Source organism: Mus musculus, chromosome 13 (genome assembly GCF_000001635.26).
Source record: "Mus musculus strain C57BL/6J chromosome 13, GRCm38.p6 C57BL/6J".
Classification (NCBI taxonomy): Eukaryota; Metazoa; Chordata; class Mammalia; order Rodentia; family Muridae; genus Mus; species Mus musculus.
The window spans coordinates 34,873,213-34,886,908 of NC_000079.6; the positions used below are offsets into that span (position 1 = coordinate 34,873,213).

The 13,696-nt window shown below is 42.5% G+C and overlaps 1 protein-coding gene and 1 long non-coding RNA gene across 31 annotated transcripts in view; one reads left to right on the plus strand and one right to left on the minus strand.

Annotated features, from left to right (window-relative positions):
- Positions 1–415: 415 nt before the first annotated feature.
- On the minus strand, positions 416–2,028 carry Gm36839. Its single transcript, XR_382181.1, has 2 exons — positions 1,957–2,028; positions 416–1,356 (listed from the first exon to the last, which is right to left on the minus strand). It is a non-coding gene; the product is annotated as a predicted gene, 36839 (long non-coding RNA).
- Positions 1,608–13,696, plus strand: part of Prpf4b (pre-mRNA processing factor 4B) — a 31,245-nt gene continuing 19,156 nt past the window's right edge. For 18 of the 30 annotated variants that reach the window (XM_017315441.2, XM_030247201.1, XM_017315440.2 and 15 more), the window contains exons 1-3: positions 1,608–2,482; positions 10,019–11,215; positions 13,458–13,631. In XM_017315441.2, coding sequence (XP_017170930.1) covers positions 2,442–2,482; positions 10,019–11,215; positions 13,458–13,631 — 1,412 coding nt within the window. In that variant the 5' untranslated portion in view covers positions 1,608–2,441. The remainder of the gene's footprint in view (positions 2,483–10,018; positions 11,216–13,457; positions 13,632–13,696) is intronic. The other 12 variants (XM_017315426.1, XM_017315428.1, XM_017315433.1 and 9 more) reach the window with 2 other exon arrangements.

Genomic DNA, 13,696 nt, shown 5'->3' on the forward strand with positions numbered 1-13,696 from the left:
GGGTATTGAACCTAGCTCCTCGGGTCTCTTTTTTTTATTGTTGTTTGTTTTTTGAGACAGGGTTTTTCTGCGTAGCCCTGGCTGTCCTGGAACTCACTCTGTAGACCAGGCTGGCCTCGAACTCAGAAATCCGCCTGCCTCTGCCTCCCAAGCGCTGGGATTAAAGGTGTGTGCCACACCACTGCTGGGCCCTCAGGTCTCTTGACAGGCATCTTTTCCCACTTGAGCCACCTCACCAGCCAGCCCTTACTTTTAGAACATTGTTCTAGGTGTTTCTCTTTATAGTTAATACTGCTGCAAAGCTGATACAATCTAGATACCTAGTAACAAGGACAACAATCTAGTTAGAAGATGCTTGGCAAACCAGAATGAAGCAAAAACTGCTATGTGAAAAAGAGCAAGCGATGACACTGTGTACACAAGTGTGAAATTTAATATTTCACATAGGAAAGGGCTAAAAATAAGCCAACATGTTCGGGCTGGTTCAACGTGGAATTATCCACTTGGGGGATGATTTTCCTTTACTTTGAGTTTGTCCAAATTCACAAATGCACAGAAGTATTTTAAAACAACAAAAAAATTACACTAAGACAGGCATGATGCCTCAAGCGTGTTAACACCAGTTTGGCGTCTTCCCATTAAAGGTCCAAATCCCAATTTTAAACCTAAGTGCTGCTCAAATGGCTTCTACACTCTTCAAAGACACCTGGAAACTCCAAGAGTCAACGGGTTTTACGATGCTCGTAATTTGTTTGTAGTCTGTTACAATTAGCCTATTGAGAGCTCACTGGGTTCCATGGCAACCGTGTACGAGATTAGTAGCTCTCCACAGAAATACACATATTTCAAATATATTTTTCAATTATTTAAAGAATGCCCAGCTCGTTTGGAATAATACTTGAAGCAACCACAGATGGTAGGAAAAGATGAAACGTTCACAAAGACACGCTTGCCTCCAAAGCCTCAACTTTTTGCATTGTCTGCCGGCGCCGTGGTCTCCACGGTGTCACCGAACAAGGCGGACCTCTACTTGAGGGATCTTGGGGTACGCTCAGACGCAATCTTGGCAAGCCGCTGTGCTGACGTTGCCGCAGAGGAGAGGTCGGGGCTGAGATCGGGAGGCGGAGACCAGCTGAGCTGGAGCAGGGAACTGGGAGGGCCTCCCCATAGCTGCCCGCCGCAGTTCTAACGCCACAACCACCGCCCGCAGCTTTGAACACGCCCACGCTTTCTTCTGGCCACCAGCACGCATGCGTCTCTCCGGCTGGCCAAAAGACTTCCGGGAAGCTGGTTCCGCTGTGCAGAGCTCACTTCCGTCCTGATCCGCGGAAACTGCGGCTATGGGTCGGGCGGTTCCTTTACCAGGGCCCCGAAGAGGAAAAAAAAAAAAAAAAAAAAAAAAACCCAAGGAATTGTAATTGTCTGGTCTGTCACTTTGTAAACGTTTCCTGCACGAGTAAGCTAATGTTTCAATATCTGCTAACAGTAACAGCTTGGGATGCCTTTAGGCATCGATTTCGCTCTCCAATTCGTAATAGCGTGGAAATGAACTTGGGTGAAAAAGAAAATCTTCCATGGAAAAGTTTTCCAGCACCAGCTCCTTTAGAAGTGCTTTATTTATTTTATTTTTTATTTATTTATTTTTTGGTTTTTCGAGACAGGGTTTCTCTGTGTAGCCCTGGCTGTCCTGGAACTCACTCTGTAGACCAGGCTGGCCTCGAACTCAGATCCGCCTGCCTCTACCTCCCGAGTGCTGGGATTAAAGGCGTGCGCCACCACTGCCCGACAAGAGCATTTTTATTACATTTATTTTGTGTGTCCGGGCTTAGAAGTGCTTTATTTTACTCTGTGAAGAATGGTGTCTGTAAATCGGAAATCGGTCTTATTTCAGTATCACCATTATCTCCAACGTATTCCTCCCAGAAACAGAAAACTTAATTCCCATATAAAGCATACCATAAAGAACAGAAGGTCAAAAGGGGACCTGGCAGATATTCTGGCTGTTTAAATTAGGCCAGGTCTACGAGCTCTCCGCTAGCCAATCAGCAACAAGGAGAGACACAGCAGGTTTCACCCACTACTGGATCACATGGAGAATCAGCTCTCAGCAATGCACCCGACCCCTTTCTTTGCTGCTGTCTCCAGCAGGTCCCTACACTTACACACTTACACACTCACACTTACACACATAACCAGCGCTCTAAGTGAATCAGGCCTTCTTCTCCCCACGGCCCGCCCCCTAGCCCCGGAAGTTACGTTCCGCGCCCCGCCCCCGGACGCCGAGTTTTTCTATCCGGATTCTTAGCGCGGACTCCCGAGTGCCGCTTTTCTCTACGTGCTCCGCACATGCGCGGCTGCCTGTCCCTTCTTCCTCCGCTTCCACTGGCGTCCACGGTTCGCCGAGCCGCCGCCAGCATCGCGGAGGAGTCGGGAAGTTCAAGATGGCCGCCACGGAGCCCCCGTCCCTGCGGGAGCAAGCTGAGTAAGTGCACCGCGCGGGTGTGTCGGAGCTGGGCCTCCAGGCCGGCAATGCGGGGGACGGCGGCGGCGGCGACCTGCGCGACGGGCGGGAAAGTTCAGGCCTAACGGCGACAGCCAAACTTTGCCTTGCCGCGCGCCGTGGGTGGTGCGGCGGGAGGCGTGGGAGCGGCCTGGGCTTTGCTGCCGGTGGGGCCGCGGCTGTTGAGGTGCCGGCAGCGCGGCCTGCTGTCCGTCGTTGCCCCGGGAGGCGGCGGCACGAGCGGCCTCTACAGGTCCAGTTAGCGTGGTGGCTGCTGCTGCCCTGAGGTCGCGCCTTCCTGCACCTCCCTGGGGGACCGTGGAGCTCTCCGATCTCAACCCTCGGTGATCTCCTTCCCTAAAGAGACCCGAGGAATAGTGGCGGCCGGCAGGCTAAGCCCCGCTTTCCTAACGCATATGCTATCCTTGCGATCCTGCTGATGGTAAAAGCAGAGACGGGGGTGCTAGGGTCACACTTTTGACTGTCCCGGAAATTGTGCTAGCGAAGTCCTTTGCCCTTTACTCTTCCTTCCAACCACAACCCGGTATTTCTCTGTCCATTGGTAGCTTATTTCTAACTTTCAAACTTGAGGCAAAGTAAGGTAGACTACCTGGGTTTTGAGGCCTGGCAGTTTTTTGCCCTAGTTTGTTTTTGCCTTTAGGAAGGGACATGGGAGAAGTATTAGGAATCGTTGCTACTTCTAAATCATTCTAATCTGTGTTTTTAATTAAGCGACTATAGAAGTATTTGAAGCCAAGAGAACACATCCTTGAATAAGCAAAAGGACTAGCTGTTGCTTAAAGAAGAGCAGTGTTTTGTTTCCCACGTTTATGCGAGGAAAGCTTAACTTTAAAGAGAATACCACTGAAGACTGGGTGGCAACAGCAACCCCCCCCACCCCCCACCCCCCAGTTACATCTGCATTATCTATGTTTTCAGCCTGTTTAGGAAAGTGTTTGATACCGTTTCCAGCAACTTGTGACAGATAGCTTGGTTTCTTTGCTGAGAATCTAGTTTGGGGTTCCCCTGTCATTTACTTTACTCAGCTTGACAGAGAATTTGTTTTTATTAAGTATGCTTGAAAGTTGCATTGTGGTTGTGACAATTGGGCTTAGCAGAGAACAGATAGGATTTTAAGATAGCTTATTGTCCAAGTTCATGGTGTGGCAGTTACAGGATGTTAGTTTAGCTTGATGGGTGTCTTCGGCTGTTCAGCTAAGTAGTTCTGGCAATCTGAAAAGTTCTTGGTATTATGTCCATTCACTTAATTTGAGGGGAGGATCCATTCACATTTATTTTGAGTCAGAGTCAGCCCTATTATTTGCGTATTTAATCCTATCTTTATAAGCGTGGGTTTGTTTAGGCTCTGGCAACTACATAACACTGATGGTAGTTTTTAATTTATCCTCCCTTCCCCCATAGAAATTGTGTAAATGGAATTCTTCTCAATGTGTCCTATTTTTGCTAATTTGAAAATAATTAATGGAGTAAATAACAGTTTGATATGAAAGCAGGCACTATGTGTGTTGCTGACCTAAATGGCTTCAAGTTACTCTGAATAGCTTGTAGTTACAGGAAGCTATTCAAAATAGAAAAATTAAGGGCACACATATTACATAGTTTACATTTTCCTTAAAGGCTCAAATGGCTTTTGTTTTACTGGCCTGTACATTTGTCAGCCTCTTTACTTCAGCTTTAAAAAAAAAATAAATGTATTCGAAGTCACCAGGGACCAGGTACTATTCAAATCATTCAAATAGTAGCTCATTAATTCTTGTAACAATCCTGTGGCGCTGGGTCCTGTTGTTGCTGGTATTTTGTGGGTGATGAAACTAACACAGAGACATGAAGTAGTTTGCTCAAGGTCGCACTGTGATAGCCACATTTAACTTTGTAAATGTGGCTCTAAAGGCCAGCTCCCGACTGCTGTACTGTGGCTTCTTCACTTGCCTCTAAGATTTAAAATAATGTTTTTTGCTAGTGTCCCAGAAAGATGGTTGTAGGGAGTGAGGGGGAATTAAGGATCAAACTAAGAACCCTTTTGCACATGTTAATAAGCAAGTACTTTACCCCTGAGCCACATTGTCAGCCTGAGATCATTGAGCAGGGCTGACACTAGGAGTAAACCCAGAGCCTAACATGCACTAGCCTAAGTCCTACCGTGGAGATGTACCTTACTCCCCTGAGCTGGCTGTGTCTTTTCAGGCTGGCCTCCCAAAGGTTGCATTTACAAGCATCCCTACCATGCCCAGCCAAAGATGTGTTTTTGATGTGGTGTTTATAATACATTAAAATTTAATTCCTGAAACATGATTTGGAAAAGGAAAAGCAGAAACTAGGTTTAAGACCAGTTGGTCTTTGGGATCCATTCTAACTCCTGGCTCCATCAATTCTGTTGTAAAAGCATTTCAGTTTGGAAGAGAAAAGTCATTTAGTTACTTCCTTTACATTGGACTTTGCTCAATATTGACATATTTTTAAAGAATTGTCTTTTTTTTAAAAAAATTGTGTAGCTTGCTTGCCTATAAGGCATAAATGGAATGCTTCCCAAATCAATTTATAAAGACTATCCTAGCTGGACAGTGGTGGTGCAAACCTTTAATCCCAGCATTCCAGAGGCCCAGGTAGAGGTGGGCTAGTTTGAGGACAGCCAGGGCCACACAGAATTCCTGTCTTGAAAAGCAAGGGTGGGTGTCTTAGTCAGGGTTTCTGTTCCTGCACAAACATCATGACCAAGAAGCAAGTTGGGGAGGAAAGGGTTTATTCATCTACACTTCCATACTGCTGTTTATCACCAGGGAAGTCAGGACTGGAACTCAAGCAGGTCAGGAAGCAGGAGCTGATGCAGAGGCCATGGAGGGATGTTACTTACTGGCTTCCTTCCCCTGGCTTGCTCAGCCTGCTCTTATAACCAAGACTACCTGTCCAGGAATGGCACCACCCACAAGGGAACCTCCCTTCTTGATCACTAATTGAGAAAATGCCTTACAGTTGGATCTCATGGAGGCATTTCCCCAACTGAAGCTCCTTTCTCTGTGATAACTCCAGCCTGTGTCAAATTGACACAAAACTAGCCAGTACAGTTGACCCCTTGTCAACTTGACACACAAACACATCAGTATTAAGCCTCAACCCTTAGTTTTTATTCATCCCCAAGATCTAAACAACTTTAAAAGTCCCAGTCTTTACATATTAAAAGTTCAATCCTTTCAAAATATCCAGTATCTTTTAAAATCCAAAGTACTTTAAAATTCAAAGTCTCTTAACTGTGGGCTTCACTAAAAAACTTCCTTCAAGAGGGGGAAATATCAGGGCACAGTCACAATCAAAAGGGAAAATTAAACTCTAACTGCCCAATATCTGGGATCCAACTCACAATCTTCTGGGCTCCTCCAGGGGCTTGGGTCACTTCTCCAGCCCTGCCCTTTGTAGCACACAGCTTGTCCTCTAGGCTCCAGCTGCCTGTGCTGCACTGCTGCTGCTGCTCTTGGTGGTCATCTCATGGGACTGGCATCTCCAAACACTGCTGTCTTCCGCTGTGACTAGGCTTCACCAATAGCCTCTTACAGGCTCTCCTCATGGTGCTAAGCCTCAACTCCTTTGCATGACCCCTTCAGTCCTGGGACATCAATTGCAACTGAGGCTGCACCTTCACCAATGGCCTTCCATGGCCTCTCTCAGTGCTCTTCATGACCCCTTCATGCCTTTAAAACCAGTACCACCTGGGTGACTCTTACACATTCCATGTCCAGCCACAGAGAAGGTACAATCTTGGCTATCTCCCCAACTTGCTTCTTGGTCATGATGGACAAAAGTCCAGGAATAGAAACCCTGACTAAGACAGTGGGATTATCTGTTGATAACCAGGCATGATGTTGTACACCATACACCTTTAATTCCAGCTCTTGGGATGCAGATTTCTCAGTTTCACGACAGCTAGAGCTGAAGGTGAGGCCATACAAGTCTTTGAGCTGCTTATGATGGTGCATGCTTGTGACCCCAGCACTTGGAAAGCTGACGGAGGAGTGAAAGTCCTAAGCCACATAGGGTTACCTCACCTTACCCTGCCCCTCACTATTCTATAGCCGACATTTGTGGAAAAGAAAGTTAAAACGATACTAGTGCATGGTAATTGATGACTTTATTTTGATAATACTATTTTGAAAGTGTTCCGTGTCCTGTATTTTGCCAGCTCCTCCCAAGATCTCAGTAGCTTACAGCATAAAACTTAACAAATGAGCAAACTGTTGAAGCCTGAAGCCTCCTGTGTTGTATGTACTTTAGATCCATCATTAGTCCTGGATGTAAATGAATGTTAACCAACGTAGGCTAGTAGGTTGTTGATAAATACTTATTTTGTGACATATTTATTGTAGACAGGCAAGTATACACATCCATTTGTTACATTGTAAAATGCAAATATAAAGAAAAGATATATATGTATAGGATTTATACAATTTATGTTGTCCATGTAAACTATCCAAAAAGCCCTCATTTGTCTTAACCAGCAGCTTTTTATTAAGCTTTAAGAGAATGATGTTGATAATGAGCTCTTTCTCTGTCACTTAATTTATATACCCATTTCATATGGTATTGGTAGTAAAACCAAGGCTTGACATGTGCCAAGTATCTAAGCACTAAGCCACTGAGGTGCCCTTGGAACCATAAAACATAATTCTTGTTTCCTGAAGTTTATTTTAAAAGGTCAACTGAAAAAGATAGAAGTTTGCTGCAGGAGTGTATAGAATTATTTTGGAACTCCTATACTGGGTCGTCCTAAGGTAAAAGTTTTCATCAAAAAATTATTTGTAAAATTGTAGATTTCTTTTAAAAAGCTAGAATATATCACAGTCCTTAATGAAACTTATTTCATGCCTAAAATTAAGTCCTTTGCTAAGCTATAATTACTTAAGGTATTGCATATTAAGTACCAAGGAGTAGTATGTGCACATAGAAATCTGGGAAGCACTTAGGTGCTAAGGAAGCAAAAATCATGGTTCTTATGTAATTACCGTGACCACATTTTATGTGAATTTAGTCTAATTGTCATGCAAACCTATGATTTGTCTGTGTTACTGATTATCCAGTTCTTATGGCTGAAGAAAATGGCATTAGAGGAGCACTTTGCCCAAGGTGCTGTGTTATGTGGGGCAGCATTTTGAGTCAAGTCGTTTGATTCATAATCATCTGCTGCTTTTGATAGTATTCCTTACAATAACTTAGTAACTACCCTGCATCTCCAAAGGTAGGTTTGAACAGGTGTAGTTGTCTAATATGTATACAATAACATCTTACTTGGCGGGCAATTAGTTCATGCTAAACGCTGTTACAAAGAAGCATTTAATATCTTTTTATGTAGGTACAGTTGTTTTTCCCATCTTACAGCACAGATACCTGAGGTTACAGACACCTCATACTCTACTAGCAAGAAAACTCCAGCATAGCCAAAATCGAAGTGGGTAAATTTGAGGGTTCCATTTGTTTGATGCCATGTAGTGGCTATGTGTTTCACTCCTTCATTGATGTCCTGATAACTTCTCAGAAATACTCTGTATCCTTCTCCTCTACCAAGTTATTGAAAGCTGAGACCTAGAGGACAAGACTGTAGACCCCACCTCCTGCTATAGTTCCAGAACTGGCAGTGCTCCTGTAGATAATCCAGCCCCCCCTCTAACCCTGCAGTTCCTGTGCCCTTGGGTTCCCAGTGGACTTTCAGTTCTGTCTCACTCACTCATGTAACCACATATATTTTATCCTTTTGCGTTGTTTCACTTGAGAGATAAACCTCTTTAGATCAGAGTCTTTACAGGTTTCGTGCCCTAACCATCATGATTGGAGTGTGGTTTTCTCTACGTGCCGTGACTTTTGATATCTCTATTTGAAGTACTGTTTCTCTCCAAATTTTTGCCCACTCTTGGATACTGTTAATCCACCTATTCTTTTTAGCACACATTCCTTCTCAGTTAACATCTTTTCTTCAATGTACCCAGTTAACAAATGGGTTGTACCCACCCCCCCACCCCCCACACCTCTAACACCCCCCTGCCCTGGGATCTACAAAACACCCTTACTGACTCTTTTCAAATATGGGTTTAGATGGCCCTTCTGTGTTCCAATATCCCCTCATTTGGGGCTTTTGTCATTGGTACTTCTCCATGGTACATGGTGGTTCTGTGTGGTGTTCCTTCCCACTGTACTGTAAGTGACTATGCCCTTCAACATTTTTATTTTCCAGTCACCTTGCTGAATACCTGAATGTAGTAGTAGGTCATTTAAAAATGTTCAGAGACTGGTGAATAGATTCACCATTCCTTCTTTTGCAAGAAAACAACCAACTTACACAAAAGTACCAGGAATATATCCATATATCCTTTGAAGTCAGATGAACTGTATCTTCCTCCAGAATAGTGTTCTGGTCTAAACTGACTATATTTTTTCCTCCGAGGCAGGGTTTCTCTGTATAGCCCTGGCTGTCCTGGAACTCACTTTGTAGACCAGGCTGGCCTCAAACTCAGAAATCCGCCTGCCTCTGCCTCCCAGGTGCTGCAATTAAAGACGTGCGCCACCATGCCTGGCACCCAAGGCAATTCTTATAAAGGCAAACATTTAATTGGGACTGGCTTACAGTTTCAGAGGTTCAGTCAGTTTTATGACTGGCAGCATGCAGGCAGATATGGTGCTGGAGAAGGAACGGAGAATTCTACATCACAATCCAAAGGCAAGCAGGAGACTCTGCAGTCAGCCAGGAGGAGACTCTCATCTGCCCTAGGCAGAGCTAGGAGACCTCAAAGTCCTCCTGCACAGCAACGTACTTCCTCCAACAAGGCCACACCTAACAGTGGGCCTCTTACTGTGGACCAGGCATATTCAAACCACCACAGTTCTCATTCCAGCTAGTTTTTCGAAGTCTTAGACCATGGGAATTTTTTGTTTGTGTTGTTACTACTGTGCTCTTCTGAAGCTTCTGGGGGCACACTAACTACTTTGGATTTACCCAATATTAGCTATTGAGTTTTTTTTTCAAGAAGGGGTGTTTAGGTGAGATTGTTCACAGTAAGTAAACAGGTAGATTATTGTTGACAACCAAGTTTTCTGAGCATCAAGTGGAAAGATTAACTTCTCAGTATGTTAGTATCTATGCCTTATGAAAAGAGAATGTGAGCCTTTTGTATTTGTGAGAAATGCTAGTTTAAAATCAAATTACTGGAGTTTCTGTGTAACTAAAATTAATTGGATTTTGTTGCTGGTTTGATTTCAGTTAAATAATGTTTTTCAAAGCCATATTCCATAACATATTTCATGTAATACTTTTAGATTTTAATTCAGGTATTAAAACAGGTTGTTGTGTCTCCACCACCTCAGCTCTGGTCATTTGCCTCCTTTAAATAAAATACCTGAAACTTACAACATTTTAGTGGCTCGGTTGTGTTACACTGAGATTCATTTTATCATTACTGTTGTTATAACTGAATGCTGGGTAAATACTGTGATTGTAAAATGTGCTTTGTACATTTATAGGATGGATGATGCTGATAATTCTGAAAAGAGTGTAAATGAAGAAAATGGAGAGGTATCAGAAGACCAATCTCAAAATAAACACAGTCGTCACAAAAAAAAGAAGCATAAACACAGAAGTAAACATAAGAAACATAAACATTCCTCAGAAGAAGATAGGGATAAAAAACACAAACATAAGCATAAGCATAAGAAGCACAAACGGAAAGAAGTTATCGAGGCTTCCGACAAAGAAGGCCTGTCCCCTGCAAAAAGAACTAAGCTTGATGATTTAGCTTTGCTGGAAGACTTGGAAAAGCAGAGAGCCTTGATTAAAGCTGAGCTTGATAATGAGTTAATGGAGGGGAAGGTCCAGTCTGGAATGGGGCTCATTTTGCAAGGCTATGAGTCTGGCTCCGAAGAAGAAGGAGAGATTCACGAAAAGGCAAGAAATGGGAACAGGTCCAGTACCAGGTCTTCCAGTACTCGGGGAAAACTTGAAATTACGGACAACAAAAATAGTGCAAAGAAACGAAGTAAGAGCAGATCCAAAGAACGGACCAGGCACAGATCGGACAAAAGGAAAAGCAAGGGGGCTGGGGAAATGCTGAGAGAGAAAGCAAACAGGAGCAAGTCCAAGGAGAGGAGAAAATCCAAAAGCCCATCCAAAAGAAGCAAGTCTCAAGACCAAGCTAGAAAGTCAAAGTCCCCTCCACTCAGACGGCGGTCCCAAGAGAAAGTGGGGAAGGCCAGATCTCCTGCTGAGGAGAAGATGAAGAGTGAAGAGAAAGGCAAAATAAAGGATAGGAAAAAATCACCAATTGTAAATGAAAGGAGTCGAGATAGATCTAAAAAATCCAAGTCCCCAGTTGACTTAAGAGATAAATCCAAAGACAGAAGGTCAAGGTCCAAAGAGCGGAAGTCAAAACGATCTGAAATTGACAAAGAAAAGAAGCCAATTAAATCACCTTCAAAGGATGCTTCTTCTGGGAAGGAAAATAGGTCACCCAGTAGAAGACCTGGCCGTAGTCCTAAAAGAAGAAGTTTGTCTCCAAAACTGCGAGACAAGTCAAGAAGAAGTAGGTCTCCGCTTCTCAATGACAGAAGATCTAAGCAGAGCAAATCGCCTTCTCGAACTCTGTCTCCAGGCAGAAGGGCCAAGAGCCGATCCTTAGAAAGAAAACGGAGAGAACCAGAGAGGAGACGACTTTCTTCTCCGAGGTAACCTGTTCACGAAACGCTCATGCTTTTTACTAACTATCTATCTATCCATCTATCTATTTATCTATATATATCTATCTATCTACCTATCTGTCTATCTATCTATCTATCTATATATCTCTATCTATCTATCTATCTATCTATCTATCTATCTATATAGTTTTTTTGGTTTTTTTGGTTTTCTGAGACAGTGTTTCTCTGTGTAGCCCTGGCAGTCCTGGAACTCACTCTGTAGACCAGGCTGGCCAGGAACTCAGAAATCCACCTCCCTCTGCCTCCCAAGAGCTGGGATTAAAGGTGAGCGCCACCACTGCCCGGCAGCAATTTATATTTTAAAGGAAAAAAGTGAATATAAAGATAATTTTTAAGTGAGATAGTGATGGGTTTCATAACTCAATATAATGTAGTGCATTAATTTTATTAACACTAAAGTTTTTTAATCATAATTTATGCTTTAAGAATAGTTTAATGACTATTTTTTTCAAGTTCCTGACTTAATTTAGCCTCTAACTTACTCAATCAACCATTTAAATCTAAGCAGTTTTCTAGAATCTAAATGGGATTATTTTAGCCCAGTGAGAGGGAGCCCTTCATAAACTTTCTTTTTCCTTTTTGGTGGGGAGGGTTTTGAGACATGGTCTAATGAAAGAGCTGTTACTGGCCTCAAATTTAATACTGTCTCTTCAGCCTCCTAAAAGCTGGGATTGAAGGTGTGTCCCACCATGCTGGCCCTAATTTTTGTATAGTGTACAATCAAACGATTGACTAGGATCATAGAACTAAATTTGAGGGAAATAGGAGAGGCATTTTAGAAACTTGCTTATTATGTATAGGAATTGTGCATTTTGAAATTAATCAAATTAGTCAAGTTTTACAAAAGATGTGGGCTTGCAAAGATGGCATGAATTGTTTACTCATTCCTATTAATATTAATATGTTCAGTGTAAATCTAAGTTGATCTTGAAGTCTCCATCATCACATTCTGAGAACTTTGAAGAGAGTTTTCAAAGTGCCATCTCAGGAGGCTGTTTACCCCTCACTTAGGAATAGTGTTACACTAAATCTGTCTCTTTCCTTTAGTTTCTGCTTTGAGGCTGTTAGGTTTGCTGATCGTTTTTTATCTCAAGTGTTTCTTAGTCAGCCTTGGTATTCCAGTTTGAAAGTTTTATTAAAGGCCAACCTTAAGTATTTATTCCAAATGCCCCTGCCTTTTTTTTTTTTTAATTGTAGAAGAAGTTCAGATTAAAGAAAAAGCCAGATAATGTAGAAACTAGTAAGTTCTTGGACTCCCCAGCCCTCTTACAGCCCCTCACAATACATTTATATCCTGCTAGCCCACTTTATGTGCACATTTTCTTATAAATGGAGTCTCCAATTTATCTCAAAATATAGATGGTATACTTTTTTTTCTTTTTGGAAAGCATGCTTTGGTAACAGTATAAGATATATGTGTGTGTATAAACATATACGCACATACATAAATGTATGTATCTGTTACAGTGTAGAAGTTCCATATTTGCTGATAAACATTACATGGGTTTATTTTTCACAATTGCATACAGAGATAGATATCTGTTGGTTATATTTGAGGCTTCTTTGTAGAATAAATCATAGAAGTGGATTTGTTCAGTCTCCTTATATGTACAGTAGTATCTTAGAAAGTTCAAGTTAACTCTGACTTCCACATGTGTACTAAGACACGCACCTGTCCACATATATAAGCAATCAAAATAAGAATCTTTTTTTTTTTTATTCGAGACAGGGTTTCTCTTTATTAGCTCTGTCTGTCCTGGAGCTCACTTTGTAGACCAGGCTGGCCTCGAACTCAGAAATCCGCCTGCCTCTGCCTCCCGAGTGCTGGAATTAAAGGTGTGCGCCACCATGCCCGGGCAAAATAAGAATCTTAAGCATAGCAATGTCAATATGTAGACAATTCAGAATGAGGACATAGGCTATTATGACCCGTTTAGGAATGTTTCCTTTGAATTGTACATAAGATTAAAGTTTCTTTTTAACATGTAAATAGTTTTTAAATTCTTAAATTTTGAAGTTATGGGAAATAAACTTATTGTATGCCTTCTCTAACACCATAATGCTAATGGGGTCATCTGACTTTAAATAGTGATTCAGAGTAATTTAGTCAGTTACTCGACTTAAGTTTGTGAATCTTACTCCTTTTAAATGTCAAACAGATTTTTTTAGTTTGGTGTTTTTTCTCTGAACTTGCATTTGTTCCCTTAAGAACAAGACCTCGAGATGATATCCTTGGTAGATGTGAACGGTCAAAAGATGCCAGCCCCATCAATAGGTGGTCTCCAACCCGAAGAAGAAGTAGGTCTCCAATTAGAAGGAGGTCCCGTTCCCCATTGAGACGCAGCAGGTCTCCTAGAAGAAGAAGCAGGTCTCCTCGGAGAAGGTAAATATGAAGGACCAATGAATGCTGTCTCCTCCATTCCTTAGCCTTTGGCTCATTTGGAAACT